This window comes from Aulonocara sp. 'chitande type north' Nkhata Bay, linkage group LG16 (assembly GCF_057382095.1).
Source record: "Aulonocara sp. 'chitande type north' Nkhata Bay isolate Kocher_YH1m ecotype deep benthic linkage group LG16, A_spYH_male_GT1.1, whole genome shotgun sequence".
NCBI lineage: Eukaryota > Metazoa > Chordata > Actinopteri > Cichliformes > Cichlidae > Aulonocara > Aulonocara sp. 'chitande type north' Nkhata Bay.
This window is the reverse complement of record NC_141359.1, coordinates 23,624,960-23,650,099: the sequence shown is the minus strand read 5'-3', so window position 1 is coordinate 23,650,099 and position 25,140 is coordinate 23,624,960. Positions and strand designations below refer to the sequence as shown.

At 41.2% G+C, this 25,140-nt stretch overlaps 3 protein-coding genes across 3 annotated transcripts; all 3 read left to right on the top strand.

The window, feature by feature from the left end:
• Positions 1 to 3,586: 3,586 nt before the first annotated feature.
• cmklr2 (chemerin chemokine-like receptor 2) lies at positions 3,587 to 6,779 on the top strand. The gene is made up of 3 exons (XM_086267805.1): positions 3,587 to 3,850; positions 4,641 to 4,741; positions 4,828 to 6,779. The coding sequence occupies exon 3, from the start codon at positions 4,872 to 4,874 to the stop codon at positions 5,946 to 5,948; it is 1,077 nt and encodes a 358-aa protein (XP_086123931.1). The 5' UTR covers positions 3,587 to 3,850; positions 4,641 to 4,741; positions 4,828 to 4,871; the 3' UTR covers positions 5,949 to 6,779.
• Positions 6,780 to 7,255: 476 nt separating this feature from the next.
• On the top strand, positions 7,256 to 16,085 carry LOC147311549 (NADH-ubiquinone oxidoreductase 75 kDa subunit, mitochondrial-like). Its single transcript, XM_086267804.1, has 19 exons — positions 7,256 to 7,473; positions 8,057 to 8,136; positions 8,491 to 8,594; positions 9,970 to 10,077; positions 10,228 to 10,304; positions 10,448 to 10,529; positions 10,663 to 10,793; positions 10,879 to 11,064; positions 11,181 to 11,315; positions 11,411 to 11,525; positions 11,634 to 11,779; positions 11,858 to 11,986; positions 12,078 to 12,207; positions 12,294 to 12,454; positions 12,558 to 12,712; positions 13,711 to 13,886; positions 13,973 to 14,107; positions 14,259 to 14,331; positions 15,633 to 16,085. The coding sequence occupies exons 2-19, from the start codon at positions 8,058 to 8,060 to the stop codon at positions 15,722 to 15,724; spliced, it is 2,214 nt and encodes a 737-aa protein (XP_086123930.1). The 5' UTR covers positions 7,256 to 7,473; position 8,057; the 3' UTR covers positions 15,725 to 16,085.
• Positions 16,086 to 16,225: 140 nt separating this feature from the next.
• On the top strand, positions 16,226 to 25,026 carry ino80da (INO80 complex subunit Da). Its single transcript, XM_086267803.1, has 10 exons — positions 16,226 to 16,835; positions 18,400 to 18,646; positions 18,734 to 19,548; positions 19,665 to 19,767; positions 19,847 to 20,071; positions 20,263 to 20,372; positions 20,504 to 20,637; positions 20,763 to 20,986; positions 21,137 to 21,294; positions 21,391 to 25,026. Exons 2-10 carry the CDS (start codon positions 18,429 to 18,431, stop codon positions 22,419 to 22,421), a joined length of 3,018 nt encoding a protein of 1,005 aa, XP_086123929.1. The 5' UTR covers positions 16,226 to 16,835; positions 18,400 to 18,428; the 3' UTR covers positions 22,422 to 25,026.
• Positions 25,027 to 25,140: the final 114 nt, after the last annotated feature.

The following is a 25,140-nucleotide window of genomic DNA, read 5'->3' as shown; positions in this document are numbered from 1 at the left end:
GAATCTCAGTAAATGTTTAATGTGGACAATATAGGTGTAATTTAGTTGTTTGTATGTTATACTTTAACACTCTATAAACCCATGCGTAATAATTTTTATGTAATTAACACTTTATTAATCCTAATTAGTGTATAACTAGGGTAACAATTAACTAACCAGGGACTGTAATATAAGATGTTATAAAACAGTAAATGGTTTGTAAATGCATTTGAGGCAAAAATTAATGTAATATTTCCACCTGAAATCTACTCAAGCACTATAAAACAACATGAAACTTACATGCTTATGCAGGGGTGGATCTACAGCCGGGTAAGGGAGGGCAACTGCCTTTGAACACCCACCCCCCTTCACCCAGAACTTTTCTAGTTCTGCCCCAGTGCTGATGCAAAGTATTCCCATTTTTAATAAACTACTAGAAAAAATTTGCATATTCACTTCACTGCTACAGCCTCATTCACTGCAGGTGCTTTCTGTAGCTTTTTGAAAACATCATGTGAAAAAGAACGTTTTCACATGACTCTTTTCAGAAAATATGAAGTACACCCTTACTGACCCCATTGAAATTCAGACGTAACGCAGCAGCCAGGTGCTGGTGATCAAATAAACCACATTAAAAGATCATCAGAAAGTGTAAGCACTTCTACTAAAACTGTAACAGTTTGCTGGTTCGGAGCATCCAGTTGTGCGCAAAGGTGTCACGTGTCAAATTTTTTCCCAAGGTCAGACCATGCAGTGCTCACATCTCAGATCCTACAGTCCTCAGTTCGCATGACAGGTAGAAAGCATCTTCTCTCTAAAAACAACATGTCAGCTTAGGTTACCAACGTTGCATCTAAACAAACCACAAGACTTCTGGAAGACCTGTGATTACCTTTGGACTGACAAGTGGAGGCCATCAGTCTGACAGCTAAAGTTTGGCTGAAACTGGGTCAATCAGCAGGACATTGATCCCATGTACAGCAGCAAATCTACAACAGAATGGCTGAAAAAGACAAGATTCAAAGTGCCAAAGTGGCCCAGTCAAGGTGCAGACATCAACCCCACTGAAACGCTGTGGTGGTATCTTAAGATAATTTTGCATAAACAAAAGCCCACAAACCTCAAGGAGCTTAAGTGCTGCAAAGAAGAGTGAGGCAAAATTCCTCCACAACAATATGCCAGACCGATAAACACATACAGAAAACAATTATATCAAGTCATTGCTGCTAAAAGTGGTTCTACAAGATACTGAGGTGTACTTAGTTTTTCACGGGACTGCAGAGAGTCCTGTGAAAACTTTCTTTTTCACGTGGCTGTATATGCCCTGTTCATGTCCTAATAGACAGAGGACATGCGCATGTGTCTCAGTTCACTATGATAGTGAGCCATTGTAAAAAAAAGAAAGAAAAGAAAAACAAGGTCTTGCTCTTGAAGAGCACTAATGGATCAGAGCATCACTAATTTTATTATGTACACCATACAAAAAAGGACCATACAGTATAACAGGCAAGCTTCTATTTTAGGATGTCCGGTTATGGATCCCAGCTATAAAAGCAGGACAAATCTACATACTTATTTTTCATACTGACATTTTATTGATGTGAAGTATGTAACATATACCTCTGAAAACATTCTAAATGTAAACAAAAAACAGGAGTTTTGTTCAGGTGAGCTGCTGCTAAATGTTTTTCATCCATCCTATGTTTAAAAAATTTGTACAGTAATTTTTGGTAAGCCTATTTTGGCCACCGATCTGACAAAAACAAGCATGAGTGCTTGTAAATTTCAGCATGAGTGATGTAAATGATCAGCATTTTCAAGAATTTCTTGGAAAATAAGGAATTGAAACATGAAACTGAACAGAAGTGTGCGTCAGTAATGACGACAGCTCTTATAAGTTTCCATAAAAGTCTGTGTGAAACGACATGAGTGTGTGACAGTGCCCATGTATGAATATCACTGGATGATGTAACGGTAAGGTTTGATTGTTAGCCTCCATAATTTGGTGGAAACAGAGCTGTTGTAGGATGTGACAGCTCCCCCATCAGGACTGCATAGTCCACAGTGAAGCGACATGTTCACTTTGAGCTTAAGATTAATATGAAACTGTGTGAATATCTGATGAAACAAACGGTGATGAGCAAGCAGTAGTGGTAGTATGAACTCCCTGCCAGTTAAATCTTATTAATGATAGGATAGAAAGAGTTATTTGACGATTTGACTCGTAAAGAGGTTTCAGATTGTGATGTGACAGCATGTTTTGTGCTGGACGGCTGATAGAGAAATGTGATGACCTTACTAATTGGAGCGTAGCCATAAGTGCAATGTGTTTCAACATCTCAACCCACAGAGAATATTGTGGCACCACTGATTACAGACTGTAACACAGAAATGTGTCTATTTTTCTCTATAATTTTCGATTTAGACACACATGCCGGCTGTATTTATGTATGTAAACAGCCTGTTTCCCCCTCTGTAATTACATCAGACATTGTTGCAGCACATATTTACTTCCACTTCCATTCCCCAGAGCAAGTAAAGCAAGTTTGAAGCATAAAGTAAAGTTGTGATGATTGAACAGAGAATGTGTGTAGTTAGCCATCCATCACACATAAATGCATTTCATCTTAGTGTGGAAAATATGATGGGTTAAGGTCCTTTAATGTATTACACAGAAAAATAAAACATTATATGTTACATTTAACTGGTCTAACTACGTAATAACTCCATTAAAACCCTATGAGGACAAATTACGCCACTATTAATCATTTTTATTGTTTATTGTTTGCTGTTAACTGAATGTATACCAATCAAGTACGTTTAATTTGACCAGATTCCATTAAAAGTAACATTTTACATTGTACTTCTGAAACAAATTTACATGGAAACTGTACATGTAATTCAATTAGTTCAAGTTTTTTTTTAATTGCTGAATTTTTCTGAGTGTACCTTAACTTTTAAACTTGTGCTTTGCCTGAATTTCAACTTGGCTATGAGAATGCTCACTTTACAGAGCATGTGTTGCATACTTTGAACAACTGAATGTTGAACTGAATGTTTGTTGTGTTGCCGGAGAAGCTTTCATCAGGAAACAAACTAAAACGAGGAGCAGCTGAGTTATGTCAGCTTGTGCTGTCCACACTGTGTATATGTACATGTGGGTGTGTACCGGGAAGCAGCTAATGAAAGGCATTACAGCTGCACAGATTTATGATTGCATGTAGGTGTAGATTTTCATGGATCTACAGTGACACACGTCATAGTGTAGGGCTCAAAATCTGGCTTTTGCAAATCAAGCTTGATTTTATAAAAAGAAAATTCTGGCCTTGCACATTTTTTCTAGCTTTCTGTCTCCCTGTTTTTCCCCTTAACTGGAATTTAAAAAAAAAACCCGACAAGTCTGCAAATTAAAAGCAGAAGGAAGAAGCTGCCGACAGCCCGGAACCCTTTTCTATGCAAGCTTCCACGGTGTGTTTGCGAGAGAGAAAAAATCAATCAATGATAAAATAAAATTTGCAACATTCGTAACTTTTCCGTCTATCCCCTGATGGGGGGAAGCTTGCGTTCCTGGTTCGCTCTGCAGTTAGGAAGAACAGCCCCAGTTTTGCTGAATGGCCGCATTCAACTTTCAGAGCACTGACCAATAACTTTTCTTCCCTCTTTCACGCGTCAAACAGGCGCACCCACTGTGTAACCCCCTAACACTCTGCTCCGCGTTTAGTCTGGATGGAAAGAGTTGATGCAGACTAGTGGGAAGTTCAGAACAAGGCCCAGCATAACGGAGCTAAAAGGCTAAGACAGCGGGAGCTGTGACATTATCACCCGGGAGGAGCTGGTGTTTAGACCCAAACGCGGAGGGCTGCGCTCTTTGGTAAGCGATCCACCTTTAAATTCTAAAGGAAAAAACAAAACAAAAACCAAGTCTATGTTTCTTTTCTTTCCAGTGTGCCAATAGTGTGTATGTGGCACTAATTTTGTTAGAGACTGACGCTTCGTATTTGCAGGCTGGTTATTTTGTCCAGCTCATAAGTCGTAACGGTTTACTGGGATCGGTATTGAGATGAAGCAGGTTGGAGCTGTTTTGCAATCTGCTTTCAGTGCTTTACTTAATCTTAATTCATACTGACCGCTCATTATTCTACTGTATTCTTAACTGAAATTAGTTTAGCATTGTTTGGTCTTCTAATTATGAAGGGTTGTACTTTTCTTCTTCTTAATGCAACTGATTTTACGCACAGCACTTTGCCCATATAATCACGGTCTTATTTTTTTTTTTTAAATATATTTCTTTTTAAATCAGTTACTCTAATACTTTCAATAAATTTACTAAAGGGCTACATCGAATACTCATATTTTTTCTAGTCCCAAAAAAGAAAAAATATGAGTATTTGCCTGTGCTTACTGATTCAGGGTTAATTTGCTGCCTTATTCTGACCTTGGTGATAATGCTAAGTAGCTTATATGTGCATGTCCCTGATAAAGTTGAAACATGGAATCATGAATTGTTCCCGAAACAGTGTATGTCAAACAGTATTGTTGCATTTTGTTTACAGTGAGTTACAAAGGATTCTTTCTGCCTGACGGGTGAAGCGTCTCACTGTCCAGTTGTTGATTTAAATGATGTTGACATAATGTTCCATGCTTTCTCATGACACACCCAGATCTAACTTCAACATAGGAACTAATTGACCGGAAAGGAGAGACAAGGCAGATATCTGGTTCTTCTATGATAACTTCCTGGCAAAGTCACAAAGAATTTGAGGTGAGAACATGTGTTGAAAGCTGAATGCTTTGCTTGCAGGTCAACTTACAGGAATTCATCCCATTATGATTTTTTTTCCCTCACAGATATATTCAGCAGACAAAGTTCCAGCCGTGCCATCCCTGCAGCCATGAATGATTCCACTGATGACTATAACTACACGTACAGTTACGACCTAGATTATGGTGACATTGACGATATTAGGGTTGAGCACAGTCAGACAGAACCTATGCACATTTTCTCTGTAGTTATCTACATAATCTCTTTCATGCTTGGTGTGATCGGCAATGGAGCTGTTATTTGGGTGATGGCATTTAAATGCAAAAAGAGAGTCAACAGCGTGTGGTTGCTCAATCTTGCCATAGCCGATTTTGTATTTGTGCTCTTCCTGCCGTTCTTCATTGATTACATTATGCGGGACTTCCACTGGGAGTTCGGTGTGGCTATGTGTAAGATTAACTCCTTTGTGTCTGTGATGAACATGTATGCCAGTGTGCTGTTTCTCACAGTGCTCAGTATAGATAGATACATTTCTGTCGTCCATCTTAACTGGTGTCAGAAGTATCGCACCGTAAACCGAGCTTGGTTCGCATGTGGTTGTATTTGGGGGCTAGCCGCCATCTTGAGCAGTCCCGCTCTAATCTTTCGTGACACGATGACCTTGGGCGACAAGGTGGTGTGCTTCAACAACTTCCACACACACGACCCTCATATAGCAGCCATGAGACACATCACGATAGTGATTATCCGCACCACTGTGGGCTTTCTTTTACCGCTGACTGCTATAAGCGTGACGGGTATACTTCTGATAGTGAAAATGAAACAATCTGGGAGTTCGGTTCAGTTGTCTAGCTTCTCCAAAACAGTCACTGCAGTAATCCTCGCCTTCTTTTTGTGCTGGACACCTTTTCATACTTTCAGCCTGATGGAGTTAACCATACATTCCTCACCTTACTTACACAATTTACTGAAAACTGGCTTTCCTCTCGCCACGAGCTTGGGCTTTTTTAACAGTTGTGTAAATCCCCTGCTGTACATGTTCCTGACTAAAAAAGTGCGCAATATCATCAAGCAAGCCTGTCTGGACATAACCAAGAATTCACTTAGAGAGTTCAGCCAGTCGATCTCTGTCACTGAGATCGAATCTGTGGCAGGAGTTTATGAGAATGGTGTTCACGGTGAGCACGTGGCATCATCAACAATCTGATTGCTACTATCCCCAGACTTGTGAAGCTCTCCATTTAAAAAAAGAAGAAGTGGTTAAGTATTACTTTAGCATAAATGTAGAGGGTTATTAGAGTTGTTAAGATTTTTCCTATGTTTTATTTGGGCAGAGTCACGCCAACTTCAACTGACAATTACTCTTCATGGATAATGGAAAATGGAACATAAACACAGATTCAATATCTTTCCATCTACTTTGCATAAACCTAGTTATCTGCAGAGAAACTGGCTAGATGAAATCAAAACCATTAAGCTGATCAACAGAAAATCTATCTGCAATTATTTTAGTTTCTAATCATTCAAATAAATTGCAAAACAAACACACCAGGAAGTCCCTGCTTGAAGATTTTAATGGTCATGCACGAGTTACCGACTGGTAAAACGTCTGCTTGATGGTTGGACTGCTCCTTACAATAATCAAGTAATTTCAACATGCCTCCTTGGCCAGTGGAAAACGGTGATGGATGACTGCTATTAATATTTTACAACATAAATCATGAAATATTAGACCTTGCAACTATGACTACACATATTTATGTGACATTTAGCCACTTTGTCTGTATTTCAAACTTTTCAATCAAGCCATCTTGTAAGTACTGCTTTGGTTCTTATGGATGACAAAAATAGTCCTTTTTGACTGTAGTCTCCTTTGCAACATAGCATTATTTTTGGTTTTATATTGCCATATGAGCTGCTAGAATAATGTATTAATGTATCTTACGGATGTTTATGCTGGTTAAAAACTGTATGAACATGTTTATTCTAATATATTTTAAAGATATATATCTTAATAAATCTGTTCTTCTGAACCTGACTGTGCTTTAGTGTCTTATTTTATGTGATTTGATAAGAACTAAGAGAAGAATTTGATGTTTTATGTAGACTCAGACAAGATTTCCTGCAGTCCTACATAGTTTGCACGCCATCAACAAAGGTCCAGACATGCATTCACTATTCATTTCCCCGAGGGTCTGCTTACAAATTCAGCCATTCCTGTTTTTTCTTCTTTCTTTTTTTTTCCATTTAGGGTGAACCCTGATTTGTAAGTATTACATCACTGTCACCACCCTGACTGGAAGGATGCTGTTTTATATCTGTGGGAATATATGGACAGGAAGCTAACAATTCTTTCAATCTTTTCCAATCGATTTCACTTCAATTGCAGACGACCTTTGACCCCACAGATACTTTCTTTTCTCTACATAAATGTGCTTATCCAGGTGTATGTATAATACTGAGACTAGACTTTAGGGGTTGGTTAGGGAGGGAAAAAAGACTGTTATTGTCACTGAGCCACATCAGAGACAAACAGCTGTAGATAAGATGGATATCTGCTAAGGAGAGGTTTACATCACTTCGTACTGTTGTTGAATTTTTATACTATTATCTCAGACACTGTTTAGTGGCCCTGCTGTTTGGATTACAGGATTACTTAATCCGTGACGCAGCAGAATGGACGGTGCGCAATCTGCGGCGCAGGCGGTCTCCTGAGGACAGACATAGACAAGGTAAGTAACCGGTCACAACAAACAATTTTTAAAAAATGATTCATTAGCATTGAATACAGTGACATTATTAGCTTGCAGGGCTTTAGTTTGCGGTTGTTACGTTTACGTGTTTGTAGCGGACCGCGTGACGTCTGATTGAATGCAACAATCAGCTGCACATTAATTTAATTTAACGTCACAAAAATGTTAAAATAACGCCTCGCGCGGCATCACTGTCTAATAATACGAGGCTAAGTTTCACGAGCTAACACCGTTATTATTGTTAGCCTGGGAGACATTTAGCCAGCGCAACGTTAACTGTAATTAGTGCCGCATTTCGAAACATTTCCAACATTTTCTGGGCTTCCAGAATATTAAGCGTTGTAATTTAGTCTCTATTCGTGTTGTTTTCAAATGTGACGCACCAGCTAGCTAGCTTACTTCTGTTTTTGTTTTGGAAGCTGCATGAGTGCTAATTTAGCAGCGGTTTATAGGTCAGACATCCGCATTACACATCTAAAAGCGTTGCGGTAACCTGTGAAGCCTTTCAGTGGAGCTAACAGTACACCTTACACCTGATGTCGTGATTCTGCCTCTCCTCCAGCATGTTGCGTTTGCCTGTTGCGACCCGCAGTCTCTTTCCAGCAGCTATTAGCAAAGGAGGCACGGCTGTGACTCACAATGGTAACATTTTTTTTTAATTCTTTTATTTTTTATGAGGTTTAAGGACATCATTGTATTTGTATCGCTTCATAGTTAAACTATTTGTCAGTCATCTCAAAGAACTAAATGTTTTAATGCTTGCCACCCTTGTTACTTTCGCCATTAATGGATTATAGGCTGGATTATAGAGCTCCCAGGTACCACATTTGGTGCCGGGCTGTTGTTGGCACAGTTTAACCAAAGACTGTCATAATGAATTTGTTGTAGCACGAAATGATACATATATTAAATGATGCAATGTGTATATTATGGGAATTGGGAATAATGTATTATATGGGAATATTGTGCAGTAAAATGTTCTGTGTGTGCCCGAAGTTCGCCCTGCATCCACTGCAACAGCAGCAGCAGCCAGTAACCTCCTGGAGGTGTTTGTGGATGGGAAGCCTGTTATGGTGGAGCCAGGAACAACTGTGTTGCAGGTAATGGCTAAACTTTAAGATATGCAATGCCGTGAAAATGTATTGCATATTTTTCACACTTACATGTTTCATATTGTCCAACAATTTTTAATAGACAAAGGTAACCTGAGTAAATAGAAAATGCAGTGTTTAATTGTCACTCACATTTATCAAGCTGTTAATTCATAAATTAACTGTAATTAACCACATGTTTTGGAAAACTGAGCTCAGTTTCTTTAGCCACACCCAGGCCTGATGACTGTAAGACTTGTTTAGTCAAAGAATCACTTAAATAGACAAAGTACAGCAGGCTTAAGGATCTCAAAATGCAACACATCATACTACATCTCAATAAACAGCTGAGAAACAAAATTAGGTTCTAGGTTCTAGGTTCTTTATTATTTGTCACATGCATAGTTATACAAGTATAACACACAGTGAAATGTAGCCTGACACGCTCCTCGACATGTGCAAAAATTGGGGGGGGGGGGTGTAGAGGAAGAACATTATATATATATATATATATATATATATATATATATATATACATACACTGGGTGAATGTGCAGTAGTAGCAGCAAGCAGGTGAATTCTGTACATTAATATGAATAGATATCTGACTAACAATTACTGACATCAATCAGTCTGGAAAGTGTTACAAAGCCTTTCCCTCATATTACGTTTGCCAAAAAAATATCTTGATGATCCCCAAGATCATGCATCCTATTACATCTGCTGTAAAAATAATAGCACTTTTTAAAAAAAAGAACATCACACTGGCATTTAGACATGGTAGTGGTAGTGTCCTGGTTTGGGGCTGCTTTGCTGTTTCACAATCTGGACGACTTGCTGTCATTGATGGAAGCATGAATTCTGCTCTCTACCAGAACATCTTGAGGAGAATGTCCAGTCATCACATTGTACTCTGAGGTTCATGCACACTTGGGTTATACAACAGGACAAACCTTCAATCCACTGTTGTGTGGCTGAAAAACAGAACAAAATGAAGTTTTTGAAGTGGCCAAGTCAAAAGTCTTGCTTTAAATCTGATAGAAATGCTTTGGCATGGTTTCCCTCCAACGTGGCTGAATAAAAACAATTCCGCTAAGAAGAGTGGGCCAAAATTCCTCCACAGTGATGTGAGAGACTCATTGCTAGTTATTACAAATGCTTGCTGCGAAAGGTGACGTAACCGATAGAGAGCTTTTGCCCCTTGATAAATGAAATGATCAACTGGAGAATACATTTTCTTTTTACTCGGGTCATCTTTGTCTAATATTAAAATTTGAAACATACAAGTGTGACAAATATGCAAAAAAATCAGGAAAGTGGCAGATACTTTTTCACAGCACTGTACGAGTATTCAGTATAACCCTGCAGTTGTTTTCTGTCACAGGCATGTGAGAAGGCAGGCATGCAGATTCCCCGCTTCTGCTACCATGAGCGCTTGTCAGTTGCTGGAAACTGCCGCATGTGTCTTGTGGAGATAGAAAAAGTTCCTAAGGTACTTTTTTTTTTATGATTCCTGTGTGCTACGTTTCAACTCTAGAAAGCCACAAATGTCTCTTTGTGTTTTGTTTCTCTGCCCAGTCTTGCAGAGATAAAAGTATGCCTACTTTAATTATCATGTCATCTTTTTTCATTTATTATCTAGCCGGTGGCAGCTTGTGCTATGCCTGTCATAAAAGGCTGGAACATTTTAACCAATTCTGACAAGACACGGAGGGCCAGGTACCTTCAACCTGTTAATTAAACGTCACTTATCTGTTTTGTAAAGTTTACGGTGAAATTTGGTCACTTTTATTTGTTGTTCTTTAACTTGGTTTGTTGGGATTCTCCCACATGAAAGTAATCTTTTATTAAAAATTTCACAGAGAGGGGGTGATGGAGTTCCTACTGGCTAACCACCCATTAGATTGTCCTATTTGTGATCAAGGAGGTGAATGTGACCTACAGGTAAATTATAGATGATCACCACCACTCTAGATCTGCTCATTATAGTCTTTATTATGTGTAAAACAGATATTTTGAATTTTGAATTTAGAAATTATTGATTAATTACTAAAACTGAGTGAAATCTCGTGTAAAGGATCAGTCCATGCAGTTTGGCAGCGACAGAAGCCGCTTCACAGAGGGCAAAAGAGCCGTGGAAGATAAAAACATTGGCCCCCTCATCAAAACTATTATGACTCGCTGTATTCAGTGCACTCGTTGTGTGCGGTGAGTCATGCTTTAATATTTAAACAAGTCGAGTTGCCGTGTTCATGTGAAATATTAAAATGCATATATTCTTTTCCTCTTTTAGCTTTGCCAGTGAGATTGCAGGCGTGGAAGAGCTGGGCACCACTGGCAGAGGCAACGATCTGCAGATTGGGACTTACGTGGAAAAGATGTTCATGTCGGAATTATCTGGGAATATTATTGATATATGCCCAGTGGGAGCCCTGACCTCTAAACCGTATGCTTTCACTGCCCGCCCATGGGAGACCAGGTTTTTAGATTATGCTCTACATCTTGTGTAGCTATTTAGGGTTTCAACTAATTATTTTGAGACTTATGTATTCTCTCTTTTTTTGTTGTTGTTGGTTGTTTTTGGTTTTTTTGCAGGAAGACTGAATCGATTGACGTACTTGATGCTGTGGGTAGTAACATCGTGGTGAGCACTCGCGGCGGCGAGGTGATGAGGATTCTGCCTCGCCTTCATGAAGATATTAATGAGGAATGGATCTCAGACAAAACCAGGTTCATTTCACATCACCCAAACTTTGCATCATAGACATAGACTTGTGCTTGGTGTTTACATTATTGCTGAACTGCTTTTTGCTCGAACTTGGCAGGTTTGCTTATGATGGGCTTAAGAGACAGAGGCTTACTCAGCCAATGGTGAAAAATGAGTCTGGGCAGTTGGTTCCCACATCCTGGGAAGATGCGCTGACTCGAGTTGCTGGAGCAGTACGAAATTCTTAATTGAATTACAGTAACTAAGCTCATCAAAACATTGGATAGCAATTTAAAACACTGATTCAGAATACCTGAATACCAACCGTTTTTGTTTGACAGTTGCAAGGAGTTGAAGGAAAGGACATTGCTGCCATTGCTGGAGGTTTGGTCGATGCGGAGGCTCTCATTTCCCTGAAAGACTTGCTGAACCATTTGAATAGTGACAACCTGTGCACTGAGGAGACGTTTCCCATGGCTGGAGCAGGGTAAAAAGAATACCAGAAATGAAAATTGAAGCCATTGATGCACACACGTCCAACTCTTTTACTAACTGACTTTTCTAGATCTGACCTGCGTTCAAACTATCTTCTGAACACTGGAATTGCCGGGATTGAAGAAGCTGACCTGCTACTTTTAGTTGGAACTAACCCACGGTATGAGGCTCCATTGCTTAATGCACGGGTCAGAAAGGGGTAAGTAAATCATGGCTGTTTAACAATGGAAACTGTAAATCTGACAACATAAGTCTGTTCTTCTGTGTAAACATTGGTGTCTCTGCTATAGCTGGCTGCACAATGAGTTACATGTGGCTCTGGTGGGAAAGGAGGTGGACCTTAGTTACACATATGAGCATCTTGGTGAATCAGCCAAGATCCTTGAAGAAATTGCTTCAGGAACTCACCCATTCTTCCAGGTAACACTGACCTTTCTTTTCTTTGAATGTCATCAATCAACTTGAATGTCTCTCACTAATTTTGTGTGTTTTATTCTCTGTTGCAGGTCATGGCCAAAGCAAAGCATCCTGCTGTTGTAGTTGGCAGCGGTTGCCTGCAGAGAGAGGATGGGGCTGCGATAATGGCTGCTGTGTCAACCATTGCTCACAATGCTCGCGTCAGCAGTGGAGTGGAGGAAACCTGGAAGGTTCTCAATGTGCTTCACAGGTCAAATGCTTGTAAAAATTATTAGTAAAGTTTTTAATAACAATACCATGTTGAAAAGGAATTTTTACTGTAGTGAGTGTAACCTTTGTCCTCATCTTATCAGGATTGCCAGTCAAGTAGCTGCACTTGATCTGGGGTACAAGCCAGGAGTGGATGCTATCAGGAAGAACCCACCCAAAGTTCTGTTCCTACTTGGAGCTGATGCTGGCTCCATCACTCGCCAAGATCTCCCTAAGAATAGCTTGATAATTTATCAAGGTCAGCTTTTTGCAAAACCTTAAAATTCCGGGTCACTGTGGAGTCATGCAAACACCGGCACAGAAAAGCAAAAATTGAACCCATGACCTTTTCTCACTGTGTAGGTGTTTTTCTCACGACATAATCTGCCATGTTCCCACAGTTCAAAGGCATGCATATCAGGTTACTCTGTGATTTAAAGTTTGCCCTTGCTGTCAATGTAAGCGTAAATGGTTGTGGGTTTTTCTGTGTTAGTCTTGTGATAGACTGGCAAACTTTCCAGGGTGCACCTTGCCTCTCGCACCATGGCAGCTGGGATAAGCGCCAGCCCCACCACAACTCTGGATTGGATAAGGGTTAAGAAAATAGGTGGATGTATGAATAAAGAAAAAGTTTTTCTTTATTTACAGGTGTGACAGAAAACTAAATTATTTAAAGACATTTAAATGGCTTAAGTGCCCAAATGGTATCTCTACAACATCCTTCACTCTTTATCTACCCCTCATATTTTTCATATGTTGCTAGAAAAATGGGAATTGGGTGCAAAAATGCATGGATATGCAGTATTTAAGGGAAACAATATGACCAACTTTATTCTTCCACACAGCCTGAACTCTCTTAGGCAAGCTTTCTTGTAATTTCTTCAGGTATAGTTCAGGAATCGTTCTCCAGGCTTCTTGAAGGATAATTCAAACCTCTTTTTTTGGCTGTCGGCTGTAATTTGACATACCTTTGCCTCTTCTTCCAGTTTCCCTTCCTTAAAAATGACAGTCAGCCTTCCACAGAGACCATTTCTGGTGAGGCTTGAATCAGAAGGCCTGGAGAACTGTTGCTCAATTCCACGTTAAAAATGACAAGAAAGTCTGTTTAACTAGAAGCAGTTCAAGACTTGCACAATCAAATGAGGGCACGTTTGGAAAAATAGTGGTAACCATTCCCTTAGGGACTTGAAGAATACATGTTGAGGAACAATAAGTTTGTTTTTACTTAATTCCAGTTTTCTGTTTCGTAATGCCCAGGTCACCATGGCGATGTCAGTGCACCAATGGCTGATATCATCCTTCCCGGAGCTGCATACACTGAGAAATGTGGCACGTATGTGAACACTGAAGGTCGTGCCCAGCAGACCAAGGTGGCAGTGACTCCTCCAGGCGCAGCCAGAGAGGACTGGAAGATCATCAGAGTCTTATCTGAGGTGAACCAGAGCACAGCATAAACATGCGAGGCTCAGGGAAATAAAATGTGACTAAATGCTCTGTGTTGTTTTCATACGCTTTTAAGCTTGCTGGAGTGACTCTGCCGTATGACACTCTGGATGAAGTGCGTGATAGGCTGGCAGAGGTTTCCCCAAATCTCGTGCGATATGATGACGTAGAGGAGGCCAACTATTTTAAGCAGGCTAATGAGCTATCTAAGGTCAGCTGTTATCTTCTTCTAGCATTTCTATTTTTAGGTGATCATAGAGGGGGAGGAAATGTAAAGCTGGATTTAAATGTTGGTTTGTACAGTTAATTTATCTCTGTTTATGTCACACTGTTCTGCATGATATCTGGCTTATCTATTGCAGGCAGTGAACCAGACTCTCCTTACTGAACCTTTAGTTCCTCCACAGCTTACTGTGAAGGACTTTTATATGACAGGTGGGTCACGAGTAATCCAGTTGAGCAGTGCATGTCTTTTTTTCTTTTCTTTTTTTTTTCCTCTGGCTAATGCAGGTCTAATCTTGTTTTCATTCCAAAGTGCTCTAAGTGTATCAAGTACATCAGTTAATTAGAACAATGTTTGTTTTCTTTTCATAGAGAGAAAATAATGTAGTAATACTAATGCCTGTCTTTCAAAGCATAAGGAGGGACACTTAGGCACTGTGTTCCTGCTGAAGTGATCAGTGAAGTTACAAGAATTTGATAAATACAAATAGATATTAGATAAAGCCAAACATTTCCTCATAACAGTGTTATTAATCCCAGATAAATGGAAAATATAAAGTTGAGCGAAAAGCTACTGTATTTGTTGCTGTGCTAATATAGAGAGGATTTTAATCTGCAGTTAAAGATGGCAAAACTACTGAATGTATAGCCTAGGAAATGTAAACAGATTTAAAAAAAATTATGGTTGTGTTTTCATGTAACATACATTCAAAATCAATGATGTATATTGAATATAGTGATTTGGTTTTATTAAGTTATTCATGTTGATACAGGAATATCCTTGAAATGTCCCTTTTTTTATAGTTTTGAATTAGTGACATTATCCTAGATTGAAATAAATACTCATTTTATTATTATCATTATTATTATTATTATTACGTATATGGTTAGAGGAAACGGAACCCTGCTGACAATTTTGATTTTTTTCAGAGCATTGCAATCGGGCTGTTGTTAATTTGCAAAAGGCATAAGGAGGAATTAAAATCAGCAATTTACATTACTTTTCATTGCAGATAGAACATCTAAAGTAAATAAATAAATAACAATAGCCAATTTAACCAAATAAATAAATCAGTAGTAATGAGGAGCTGCTAGTAACTCTGTGTGTGTGTGCGCAGTGATTTTATTGTTTGAAAAAAATTATAAATGTACTTTCTGTAATGTATAGTTACCATTACAAGCTGTCTGCTTATAGCCAAGTTTATACAAAAATAATCTGCTGTGATTACAAATTTGTAATTTACAGCAGGTTTTAATTTTAGATTCTAATTTGACACTTTTGTTTAAATATTTTTGATATTTTAGCATTAAAATTGTAAGTTATAATTCACTACATTATGTAGTAATGGTCTTTTTACCATTATACATGGTCTAATCTCAATGGTCTCTGTGTGTGTGTGTGTGTGTGTGTGTGTGTGTGTGTGTGTGTGTGTGTGTGTGTGTGTGTGTGTGATAGATATAAATTTTGGCCGGTAATTTGAGGGTACATTTAAGAATTCAATCTTTACCCACAGATCCAATAAGCAGAGCCTCCCAAACCATGGCGAAGTGTGTGAAAGCCGTCACAGAGGGGGCACAAGCTGTGGATGAACCAGCCATATGCTAAAGCACAAATGGATAGCCATCCAGTTCCTAGACGATACGCACAACTCCTTTATTTGCACTTTCCTAGAAATGTATTTGCACTTGTTTTGACTTGGATATTCTACTATAGAGTAAGTTTCATAATGTGAGCAAACATACCTGCAGAAATGTGTCTTAAGTGATGTAGGCTGAGTGAAAATGTCATCTTAGATCTGCCAAGTATTCAAAGATGCACACCTCACAGTTTGTTTTTTTTTCCCTTCATCAGTGCTCACATTTTTGTAGGTGTGACCAAAGATTAAAAAATCTTTGTTTGTCTTTCTGTAAAACTGACAATATATTTTCCTAGACATATTTAAAATAAATAGTATTTAAAAAGTGTAGCTCTTTGTAAATGTGATATATATTAATAAACCAATCACCTTTAGCAAGTCTAACCCTCCATTCAAGATTGTGCCATTTTGTTTAAAAGAAAAAAAAAAATGTGTTGATGCAGTAAATTCCACTTTTCCTGTGTGAAATGACTTCCACCTGAACTTTTCTATTCACCGGCTGTGGTATTTTTATTGGCACGTGGTCCATCATTACTGAACAAGCCGGCAACACTGTGGCAGCAGAGCTGATAACTCATTCATATGGAGGATGATAGTCGTGGTCCAGGTGGATTTCACTAACAATTTGCTGGACACCCCTGATTTAGTCTGCTTCCACGCAGTGGTTTTAAAAGGGGGGCAAGTACACGGCACTGCCCTTCACACAAAGTGTTTCATAAAGAAATTAACGTGATAGTTGTGCACTGAAGGAGCTTTTAATAAAGTTGAATTTCCAATATGGTAGGAGAGGTTGTTGTTGTTGAGCGGACTGTTGTCATGTCCCCGCAGTGCCTGTAGTGGTGCTGTGAGGAGTCCGCTGTGGATCCAACAAAAATCCACAGCAGCCTACCTACTGCTTGTAATTTGCTCTGGATAGCCTGTATTTATATGCGTCCTTATTTCAAGATCAACCGAGCTCGGTGAAGATCGCCGTTACTAACCGATCTCCAATATCGATGCGCAAATAGCCTAGCTGATTCTAATAGACATTTCGGCCGTCTATCTGGAGCGAATACCATACAGAGCCCATACCAATTCAAGGTAAGCGAAATCGTATACAGCCCCGGCCTCGATTTCTAAGTGTACCGTTCTGCGCGGGCTTCAGTCGGCCAGTGGTTTTAATAGAGGCCGCTGTCCGATCGAAGCTAAAAGGCCTCTTATTCGTGACATATTTCATGTAAAAGCTTGTGATGTACCGAAATGAGTTGGTGCCTAAAGCAGATGTGGAAATTAAGGAGATGTTTACATTTTTAAGCGATGTGGCCTGCTAATTTCACATTATGTAAGGGTGATTGTTATAATTCATATCGATTGTTATGGAGGCCTTCGGGGACAGGCCATACGCCTCGTATGTATACCCTTTGTTTGAAAGTATTTGACCATAAATGTTTCATGTTTATAAAATGTAAAATCTCATTACTAGGTGAGATTATTTATTAATAGTGTATTATATTTTTAACCTTTTTCTAAATAAATTAAACTGCAAATAAACCTTTATAGTATTGCTATTTGCTTATGTTTCCGTTTCCTGGTTAGCTACCGCCTACTAATTTGTGTTTTTAGCTTTGTAAGCTAACAAGCGAATATGCCTTTCCGCATTTGGCCGTCTTGATACTATATATTTTGGATTCAAGATGGATAAAGTTATATTTTTTTTAATTAGGCCTGAGGTAGTTGTTGTACTTGGATATATTTACTCTGTCGTAGTATAAAGTTTCACAGCTGTCTATCGGCTCCAAGCTAATGTAGCAAGCTAGCTCCCCGGTAACTAACATTACTTTCTGTTTGCTGCCTGCCCGGTTCTCCTATACTAAAGTTGTTAATGTAACTTATGCTGACGTAAAGGACAGGTTTACAACATGTTAACGTGTGTTCAGTGAACACTTTAGCTGTAAGAGCTGTGCCACTATCAACACCAACTTAAAAACCCCTACAAAGTTTAAAGTAGTAGCTGAGCCATACGATAATTAAGCATGTCAAGGTATATGCTACGCGGTGTGTTTGTTATGAAGAGTTCAGTACACTGTTTTAAAAAGAGCAGTCTATTTTTTGTTATCGAGTCAAAAAATAAAGTATTTTTATAGTGAGTATATTTTTTAGCCTGACCGTGCTAATGCACAGTCAGGTAAATGCTTTGGAGCTTTTGACATTGTCGGACAAACCCACTGTTTTACTTCCATTGTATTATCTCGTAATAAATGAACAGTGGAGTAAAATCAAGTACTTTGTGCCACCTGTTTCACAATGAGAGAGCTTGAAGCCGAAAATTAAAGGGCCTAACAGGAATGTCCGGATGGAAATGGCTAACACTGTAATTTTCTCAACTATTTAAATTTGAGTTTATTAATCACAGCACACACTCATAGTAGTTTCATGATGAAGCAGATTATTTTTATTTGTTTCAATGTAACACTTAATAATTACTGCTAAAACAATGCAGCTTTTTTGTGATTGATTACCTAATATTAGGAAAGTATTACCTGTTGTGGAAGATGTTGCTTTTGCTCTGCCTCTTAATCCGGCATGTGAATGCATAGTTACCTCCTCACTGTGCTTGTGATGTAATTACTGGTTTGTTTTTTTTTCCTTTCCTTTATCCCATCAGCTGATGTTGTCAAGGACAAGAGTCACGTGATGTATGAAGGCAAACACATACACTTCTCAGAGATAGACAATAAGCCGTTGTGCTCGTACAGCCCAAAGCTCTGCAAACAGCGCAGACTCAATGGCTATGCTTTTTGTATCCGGCACGTTCTGGAGGATAAGACTGCTCCCTTCAAGCAATGCGAGTATGTGGCCAAGTACAACAGCCAGCGGTGTACCAACCCCATCCCCAAGTCTGAGGACCGCCGGTATGTATGATTGATTCTGCTTTGATTTACAGAGCCAATCAGTCATGGGTTTGCAGGGTGTACTGAGGATATGTTCCTGTTTTGCAGATACTGTAACAGCCACCTGCAGGTTCTCGGCTTTATCCCCAAAAAGGAGCGGAAAAAGAAACACGATGCTTTAGAGGAAATGCGCTCACGGGCTGCTCACCTGGAGTCAGTGGCTCTCAATATTACCGTGCCCTCTCTAGCTCTGAAAGCCCCAAATGGTCTAGATGAACTACCACCATCTCCCCCCTTAACACGCCTGTTACCCCTCCCTGACGGGGAAGGCCTGGACCCTTTTGCCTTTTATGAGGATGACACAGATGGCGAGGAGGTGGGCACTCCTCGGAAGAGTAACGCCATCAAGAAGAAAATACAGAGTCGCCTGGTGCTTAACCAGAAACTCTGCCATGACACAGACCTCTTCCAAACACCACCTGAGCACTTTAGTCCTTCCCCTGTCCCCCGCATCTACCCTTCCTCACCACTCAACAGTCATCTTCCACGGCAACAGCCAGGTCTTCTCCAGAAGCTCCAGCACTCCAACACGACTTCCTTCATCATCCCAGGACAGCAGCAGGGTTTATTATGCAATCCACCACCACCTCAGACGGTCAACTTTCTGCCTCCGGGGCTGCCTGTCAATGCAGCACCCAGTCCAGTGCAACATTCTGGGCCATCGCTCAGCAGGAAAATGCCTTTGACTGCTACTCACTTGCCTGCCGCTTGCAAGGACAGTGGCAGCAACAATCAGCGGCATGTGGTCGTCATGCGTCCCACTGCCTTCTCACCTTCTGCCAGCCGCCTTGCCAGGTTGCAACATTTGGTGCAGCTCTGTGCCAAGAGACAACAGGAGCATGGAGACCTCTTTCCTCATCTAGGTAATCAAACTTTTTATAGTTTATGAATTCATGTGGATTCTTATAATGACTGTGAAAGATTGTTTAAAGGTAGATATAAGTAGATAGATGAGCTGCCCTAACACGGTCTCTTCCAGGATTGGACTGGTCGGAGGACAGTGCAGATGATGATGATGAAGTAGAAGAAGACATGGCAGAGCGTTTTTCTCCTTTTCAGAGCTCATGGAGGCCGCAGAATGGGTTGGTATCTTAATCCTCAACCCCTGTTGTATAGCGTGTAACTTCTCATAATGATGATTGTCATTCGTTCCCCTTGTAGGCTGGAAGAGGATGACGGCTCCTCTCGGAGGACGCGACTGTTTAGGCTTTGCTCGTACCTCCAGGAGAAGTACAAGCACATGTGCAGACAGGAGAGGGTGCGTATCCGGCAGAAGAGATACCGCTATGCCTTCCGCAAAGCCTTGCTGCACGCTGCCAGTAAAAACCCCAGATGTGCAGGCCAGCTGATTCAGGAGTTGAGTGGTGCCTCTTGCAGCTCATCGAGGTATTCTCACAGCCATTGCTTTTGTTTAAGTCAAGCTATGTTTGACAGTATGGCTAGTAGGCCTTACCTCGGTTAAACCACTCATGAACCTTATTTATTTCAACTTTAAGAATGTAACTTTCAATGAACCCGACATAAAAAATGTTGGTTTGTCAGTGTTTGCTTATTCCTGGATGTGTTTGTGTCTGCAGTGTGGCTCCACCAACGCAGCAGAGCACAGACACGGGGACCTGCACTGGCAGCACAAAGGGCCAGCCCTGCCACAACAGAGCTCTGCCCTTCACTCGACACTGCTTTCAGCGTATCCTTTGCCCCGCCGCTCTTATGCACAGCTGGTTTGCACCTGTGCTGGAGTATGTTGTTCACATGGTCTCTGTTGAGTGCATTGCGGGTTTTTTTTTTTTTTTTTTTTTCCTTAACTGTTCTCTGTAGACATTCTGTTGAATCGTTCCCAGCAGCTCTTTGCAAGTTGCACAGCCAAATTTGCAGATGGTCAGCAGTGCTCCATCCCCGTGTTTGATATCACGCACCAGACACCCCTCTGCGAAGAGCATGCCAAAAAGATGGTGAGTTCAGTGTTTAAGGGTAAACACTGTTGGAATTGTGGGATCAATCAAAAACTTCCATTGCCGCAAAGATTGGGGGGGGTCTCAATCTGATTTGCTTTATCTGTTCTTTTCCTTCTGCACAGGATAACTTCCTGCGTGGGGACGGAAACCGACGGGTGCAGCACCAGCAGCAGCAACAGCGAAAGCCACGTAAAAAGACCAAACCACCGGCGCTCACCAAAAAGCATAAGAAGAAGAGGAGGAGAGGCCCGCGGAGGCCTCAAAAACCTATCCCTCCAGCGTTGCCGCAGGGGAACCTGGGAATGCCTTTAACGAGCCTAGCAATGCCCTCACAGGCCAGCATCAGGTGTGCCACAGCTGCGTCTCTCTGCTGCTGTTAGAAATTCAATGGTGTAGGATATTCAGAGTGAAAGACAAGCTCACATGTCACACATGTCTGGACAGCCTCTTCACTACAATAGCATGTTGAATTCTTTTCCTCTAACCTTTGTTGCAGGAGCCCTTCGACTCCAGATCTAAGTACAGATGAGCTTCCTGATGATATCACCAATGACATAGCAGACATTCCAAATGACCTTGAGCTAAACCAGGAAGATTTCTCAGACGTGTTACCCAGACTACCTGATGACCTGCAGGACTTTGACTTGTTTGAAGGTTGTCTTGCAGCTCATTTTTGTGTACAGCTGTTTATTTCATGTGTGTGATTCCTCATAGTCTGTGATTTTTATAACATTGCAAATGTTTGTGCAGGTAAAAACGGAGAGCTACTGCCCACCACAGAGGAGGCTGAAGAGTTGGTACGTGCACTGCAGGCTATGGGGTCCTACACAGACTCATTGGTGTGCCTAACCTCCATGGGAGACCTGGCCCCTACAGAAGGAGTGGACCACAGAGCCATGACCGTATTTCCTGGTCCAGTCCAACCAGGGGGCATGGGAGACCTGCTGAACAGCCGCATCCCTCCCGAGAACTTCACCAGCCTTGAGCTGGAGGACAATCTACTGCAGTCTACTGGAGATCACTTTCCCCCCTCACCTCCAACTCAGCCCGTTAACCAGAGCCAAGCGCCGTGCTCCAATCTGACCTCATCCTCTTCTACAGTGGCCCCCTCCACCACGTCCCTGCTCACTCAGACCTCCTTAACAGAGCGGACGTTTTCTAGGACGCACACATCCCACGTTCTCGCCAAGTCGGACGCACCCACATCATCACCCCAAGGCAGCCACTACAGCAGCGAGCATGTGCCATCCCCATACAGTGACCACATATCTTCTCCCCACACCAGCTCTTTCCAGACAGACACCCCTCTTCTCCTGGAAGTCCCTCTGAGCGGGGTTCCAGGACCGCCCCGGTCCACTTGGAACAACCTCGCTCTCCCCCTCACGGACCCCACACAGTTTGGCAGTCTCATCAGATCAGAAAGTCATCTCATATCCACCTCCCTGTCCACTCCACCCGCCACCACCCACTCTGTGACGCTGCAGCCCATGGCTGCTCTCTCGGCGATGCCCCAGAGCGGCTTGACTGGCCTAACGACTCCTCCCGCCCCCTCGTCCTCGCTCCCATCTTCGTCACGCGATCTTTTGACCTCCGCACAGCCCAAGCAACAGCTCCCTCAGTTCAGCGCGGCCTTTGGCCATCAGTTGGCCTCCCACAGTGGCATCCCAAAAGACGTGCAGCCCAGCCACAGCTCCACGGCGCCCCCTGCTGGCTTCTCTATAGTTAGTGCCACCGCTGCAAGTGCCAACAGCGCCACGCCACCCTTCACGCAAAGTAAATGAGAGCAGGCGGCACGCAGCTACTGCACGACGGTCTGTGGAATCACAGTCACTTAAAATCCAGTTGACTGAGTCGTTAACCACCCCGTTCATCTGCTACATGTGTGCAATGTGGTAATAGTGCACTATTGATAATGAATTTGCACAGCTTCAGATTTTACTCTATTTTTGTTCCTTCCGTCTGTAGCCGGACGGTGTCTGAGATTTTAAGTCAGTGTGAGTCCACGTGTTCGATGCCTTGTGGTTTCGTCAGCAGGGTGGGATGGTGGGGTGGGGGGTTACAGTCAGATTTTGTGATGAAATAAACGGGTGAAAATTGGCAGAAGGACCTAAGCAGAGATTATCTGTGTCACAGTGCTCAGAATTCCTAGAAGCCTCAGTCAGTGGTCAGTTTAGTTTGCTTTGCCAGTTCAAGTCCTGTCTTAAAACGATCAGCTGCACCCTGCCTTGCTCAAACGGCCATTGCATTTTTTTCTTCTTTTTTGTTACCCACCTGTTTCATACACTGCTTCTGTCACCCTCTGAAGAACAAGAGATTTTTGTGATCCATTATGTTTCAAGCTATTTAACTGTCATCATGATATAGAATCTTACGGAGTCAATTTCACAGTCATATGAATTTACCAAAATACTTTTAAACAGCTGTTTTTATATTGTGTATAGTGTATATGTGCTCATTTATTGGTTTGCTCAGACGTCAAAAATCTCTGACCTCACCATTGGTTGTGGGACTCTTGAGTGGCCTAGTAGACACTTGAAGTTGAATAAATCTAGTATCTTAAAGCAATAAATACATGAACATAACTCTGGCATCGTGAGGTATTTCGCTGGTTTCATTACATGTAGCTTCACTCGATGAATCCAGGCTGGATCAGGAAGATATTTTGGCCTCTTTAACAGTTTCCCCGCAGAGCCTTTAGAGGCGAGCGATCAGGTCAGGCCAACTTCTCTCTGAGTGGATTTTTTTTAAGGCTGATTAAATTAGCTTCAGTGTTACAGCGACGATGGTAATGGCACAATCCAGGGACTTTTAAGTGTCTACTCTCAAAGGTGCTCTCTGGTCCACACGTACAATGGTATTTAGTGGCTTGCATGTCTCATATAACAAAAGTTCAGTTTCAGGGCTCGCACTAATACGACAGGCCAGGCTACCCGGAGGAGGCTTACGCAGTGAATTGGTGTTGGACATTTTTACCCATCAGCTAGATGTAACACAATTGGTGTATTTTGCACGTCTGAAGTAAAGCACTGTCTCTTTTACTCAGTTATAAAGCATTTTTTAAAGACCTATGATGAAAAGCTGGTGTCTGAAAAACAAAAAAAAATAGCAAAAAAAAAAAAAGTGCTCTTCCACGCAAGAGCCTCCACCCCCACCCCGACAGCAGTACAACCACGGCTTTTGATAAGTAATATATTAGACATTTGAGAGATTATCAGACATTGTTGAGTATTAGGTATATAGAATAGCAGTCTCTATCTTGGGGTTTGTTGGTGAATTATTGAGTAGCAATGGATTGAAATTGTTCTTTGCAATGTGTTCAGTGGAACCTGTGTCTGTGTAGAATGAGTCTTGCTTTTAATGGCTATCAAAATGATTGTTAAGTCTTTGTTGGAGGGATCAATGTTTGTTTGTTTGTATGCTGTCTTTCTTTTTTTTTTTTTTCAATTCTGATGGAGAATATGTTTTATTTTTGATAGCTATTAAACTTCCAGGAAGAAGTCTTGAGATTGCATGGGGCTGCAACCCTTTGTGTGAGAGCGTAATAGTAGTAATAATAATAATAATATCACGATTAGACGATGGTCACTGGCTTCTTGGTGGTAAGAAACATTGGATTTATATGCATCAGATGGTGGAGAAGAACAGATCGGCGTACTTTTTCAACCTAGATTTGCACAGGAGTGGATGAGACCGGTGGTGTTTCATATGTCCCATGTCTGTCTTGCCTTTTTTTTTTTTTTGCCCTGCTTGGATGCTCATTACACAAACAGCCGCCACCATTAGCCGCTCTGAGCCTGTGCCGGACCATCGTTTCCAGCTGTGAGAAGGCCCAGTTCTGCCTCGCCCCTTCCAAAGAGAGAACACAGTCTCAAAGTGTAAACCTGTAGCTCCACCGGGGACGGCTGGGCTTCTCAGAGACCACGGTAACGCAAACAGCGCCCCCTAGAAGTCAATAGGAAGAATCAGGTTTGGGTGAAAGTGTGTTTGAAAATAAGCGAGACAATACTGCTGTATCCTGCATAGCATGAGATTAGTCGCTGCACCGGTTCACTCTCCCCGACAACCACGTAGAACAAAATTTACAGGGCTCGTAGGCACATGTAACTGCTTGAATTCAGAGATGGCTGACAAATTCCTATACTCATTGAATGTACTGTATTACTGTTTTTAAAGATAGGATGAGCTAATCTAGTCACCTTTTGTTATTGGTCCTTGTTTAATTTGTCTAAGGTATTTTTTGTATACAAAGGTTTACATTTTTATGTATATTTTTCTTGTGTACAAATTATGTAATATGTGTACAAACACTGTATGTAATATCTGTATATAGTGTGAGAAATTTGATCTTTTGTTTTTGGATGTATAAATAAAACTTGCTGTGAGGTATTTGAGGCCATGGTTTAACGTGGTTTTTCAAAGGTCACCTAAAAAAAAAATGCGAGGTGAGATGTGCTCGTGTGCACCCTGCCACAGTTTGACAGCTCCTTTTATACGCATGCA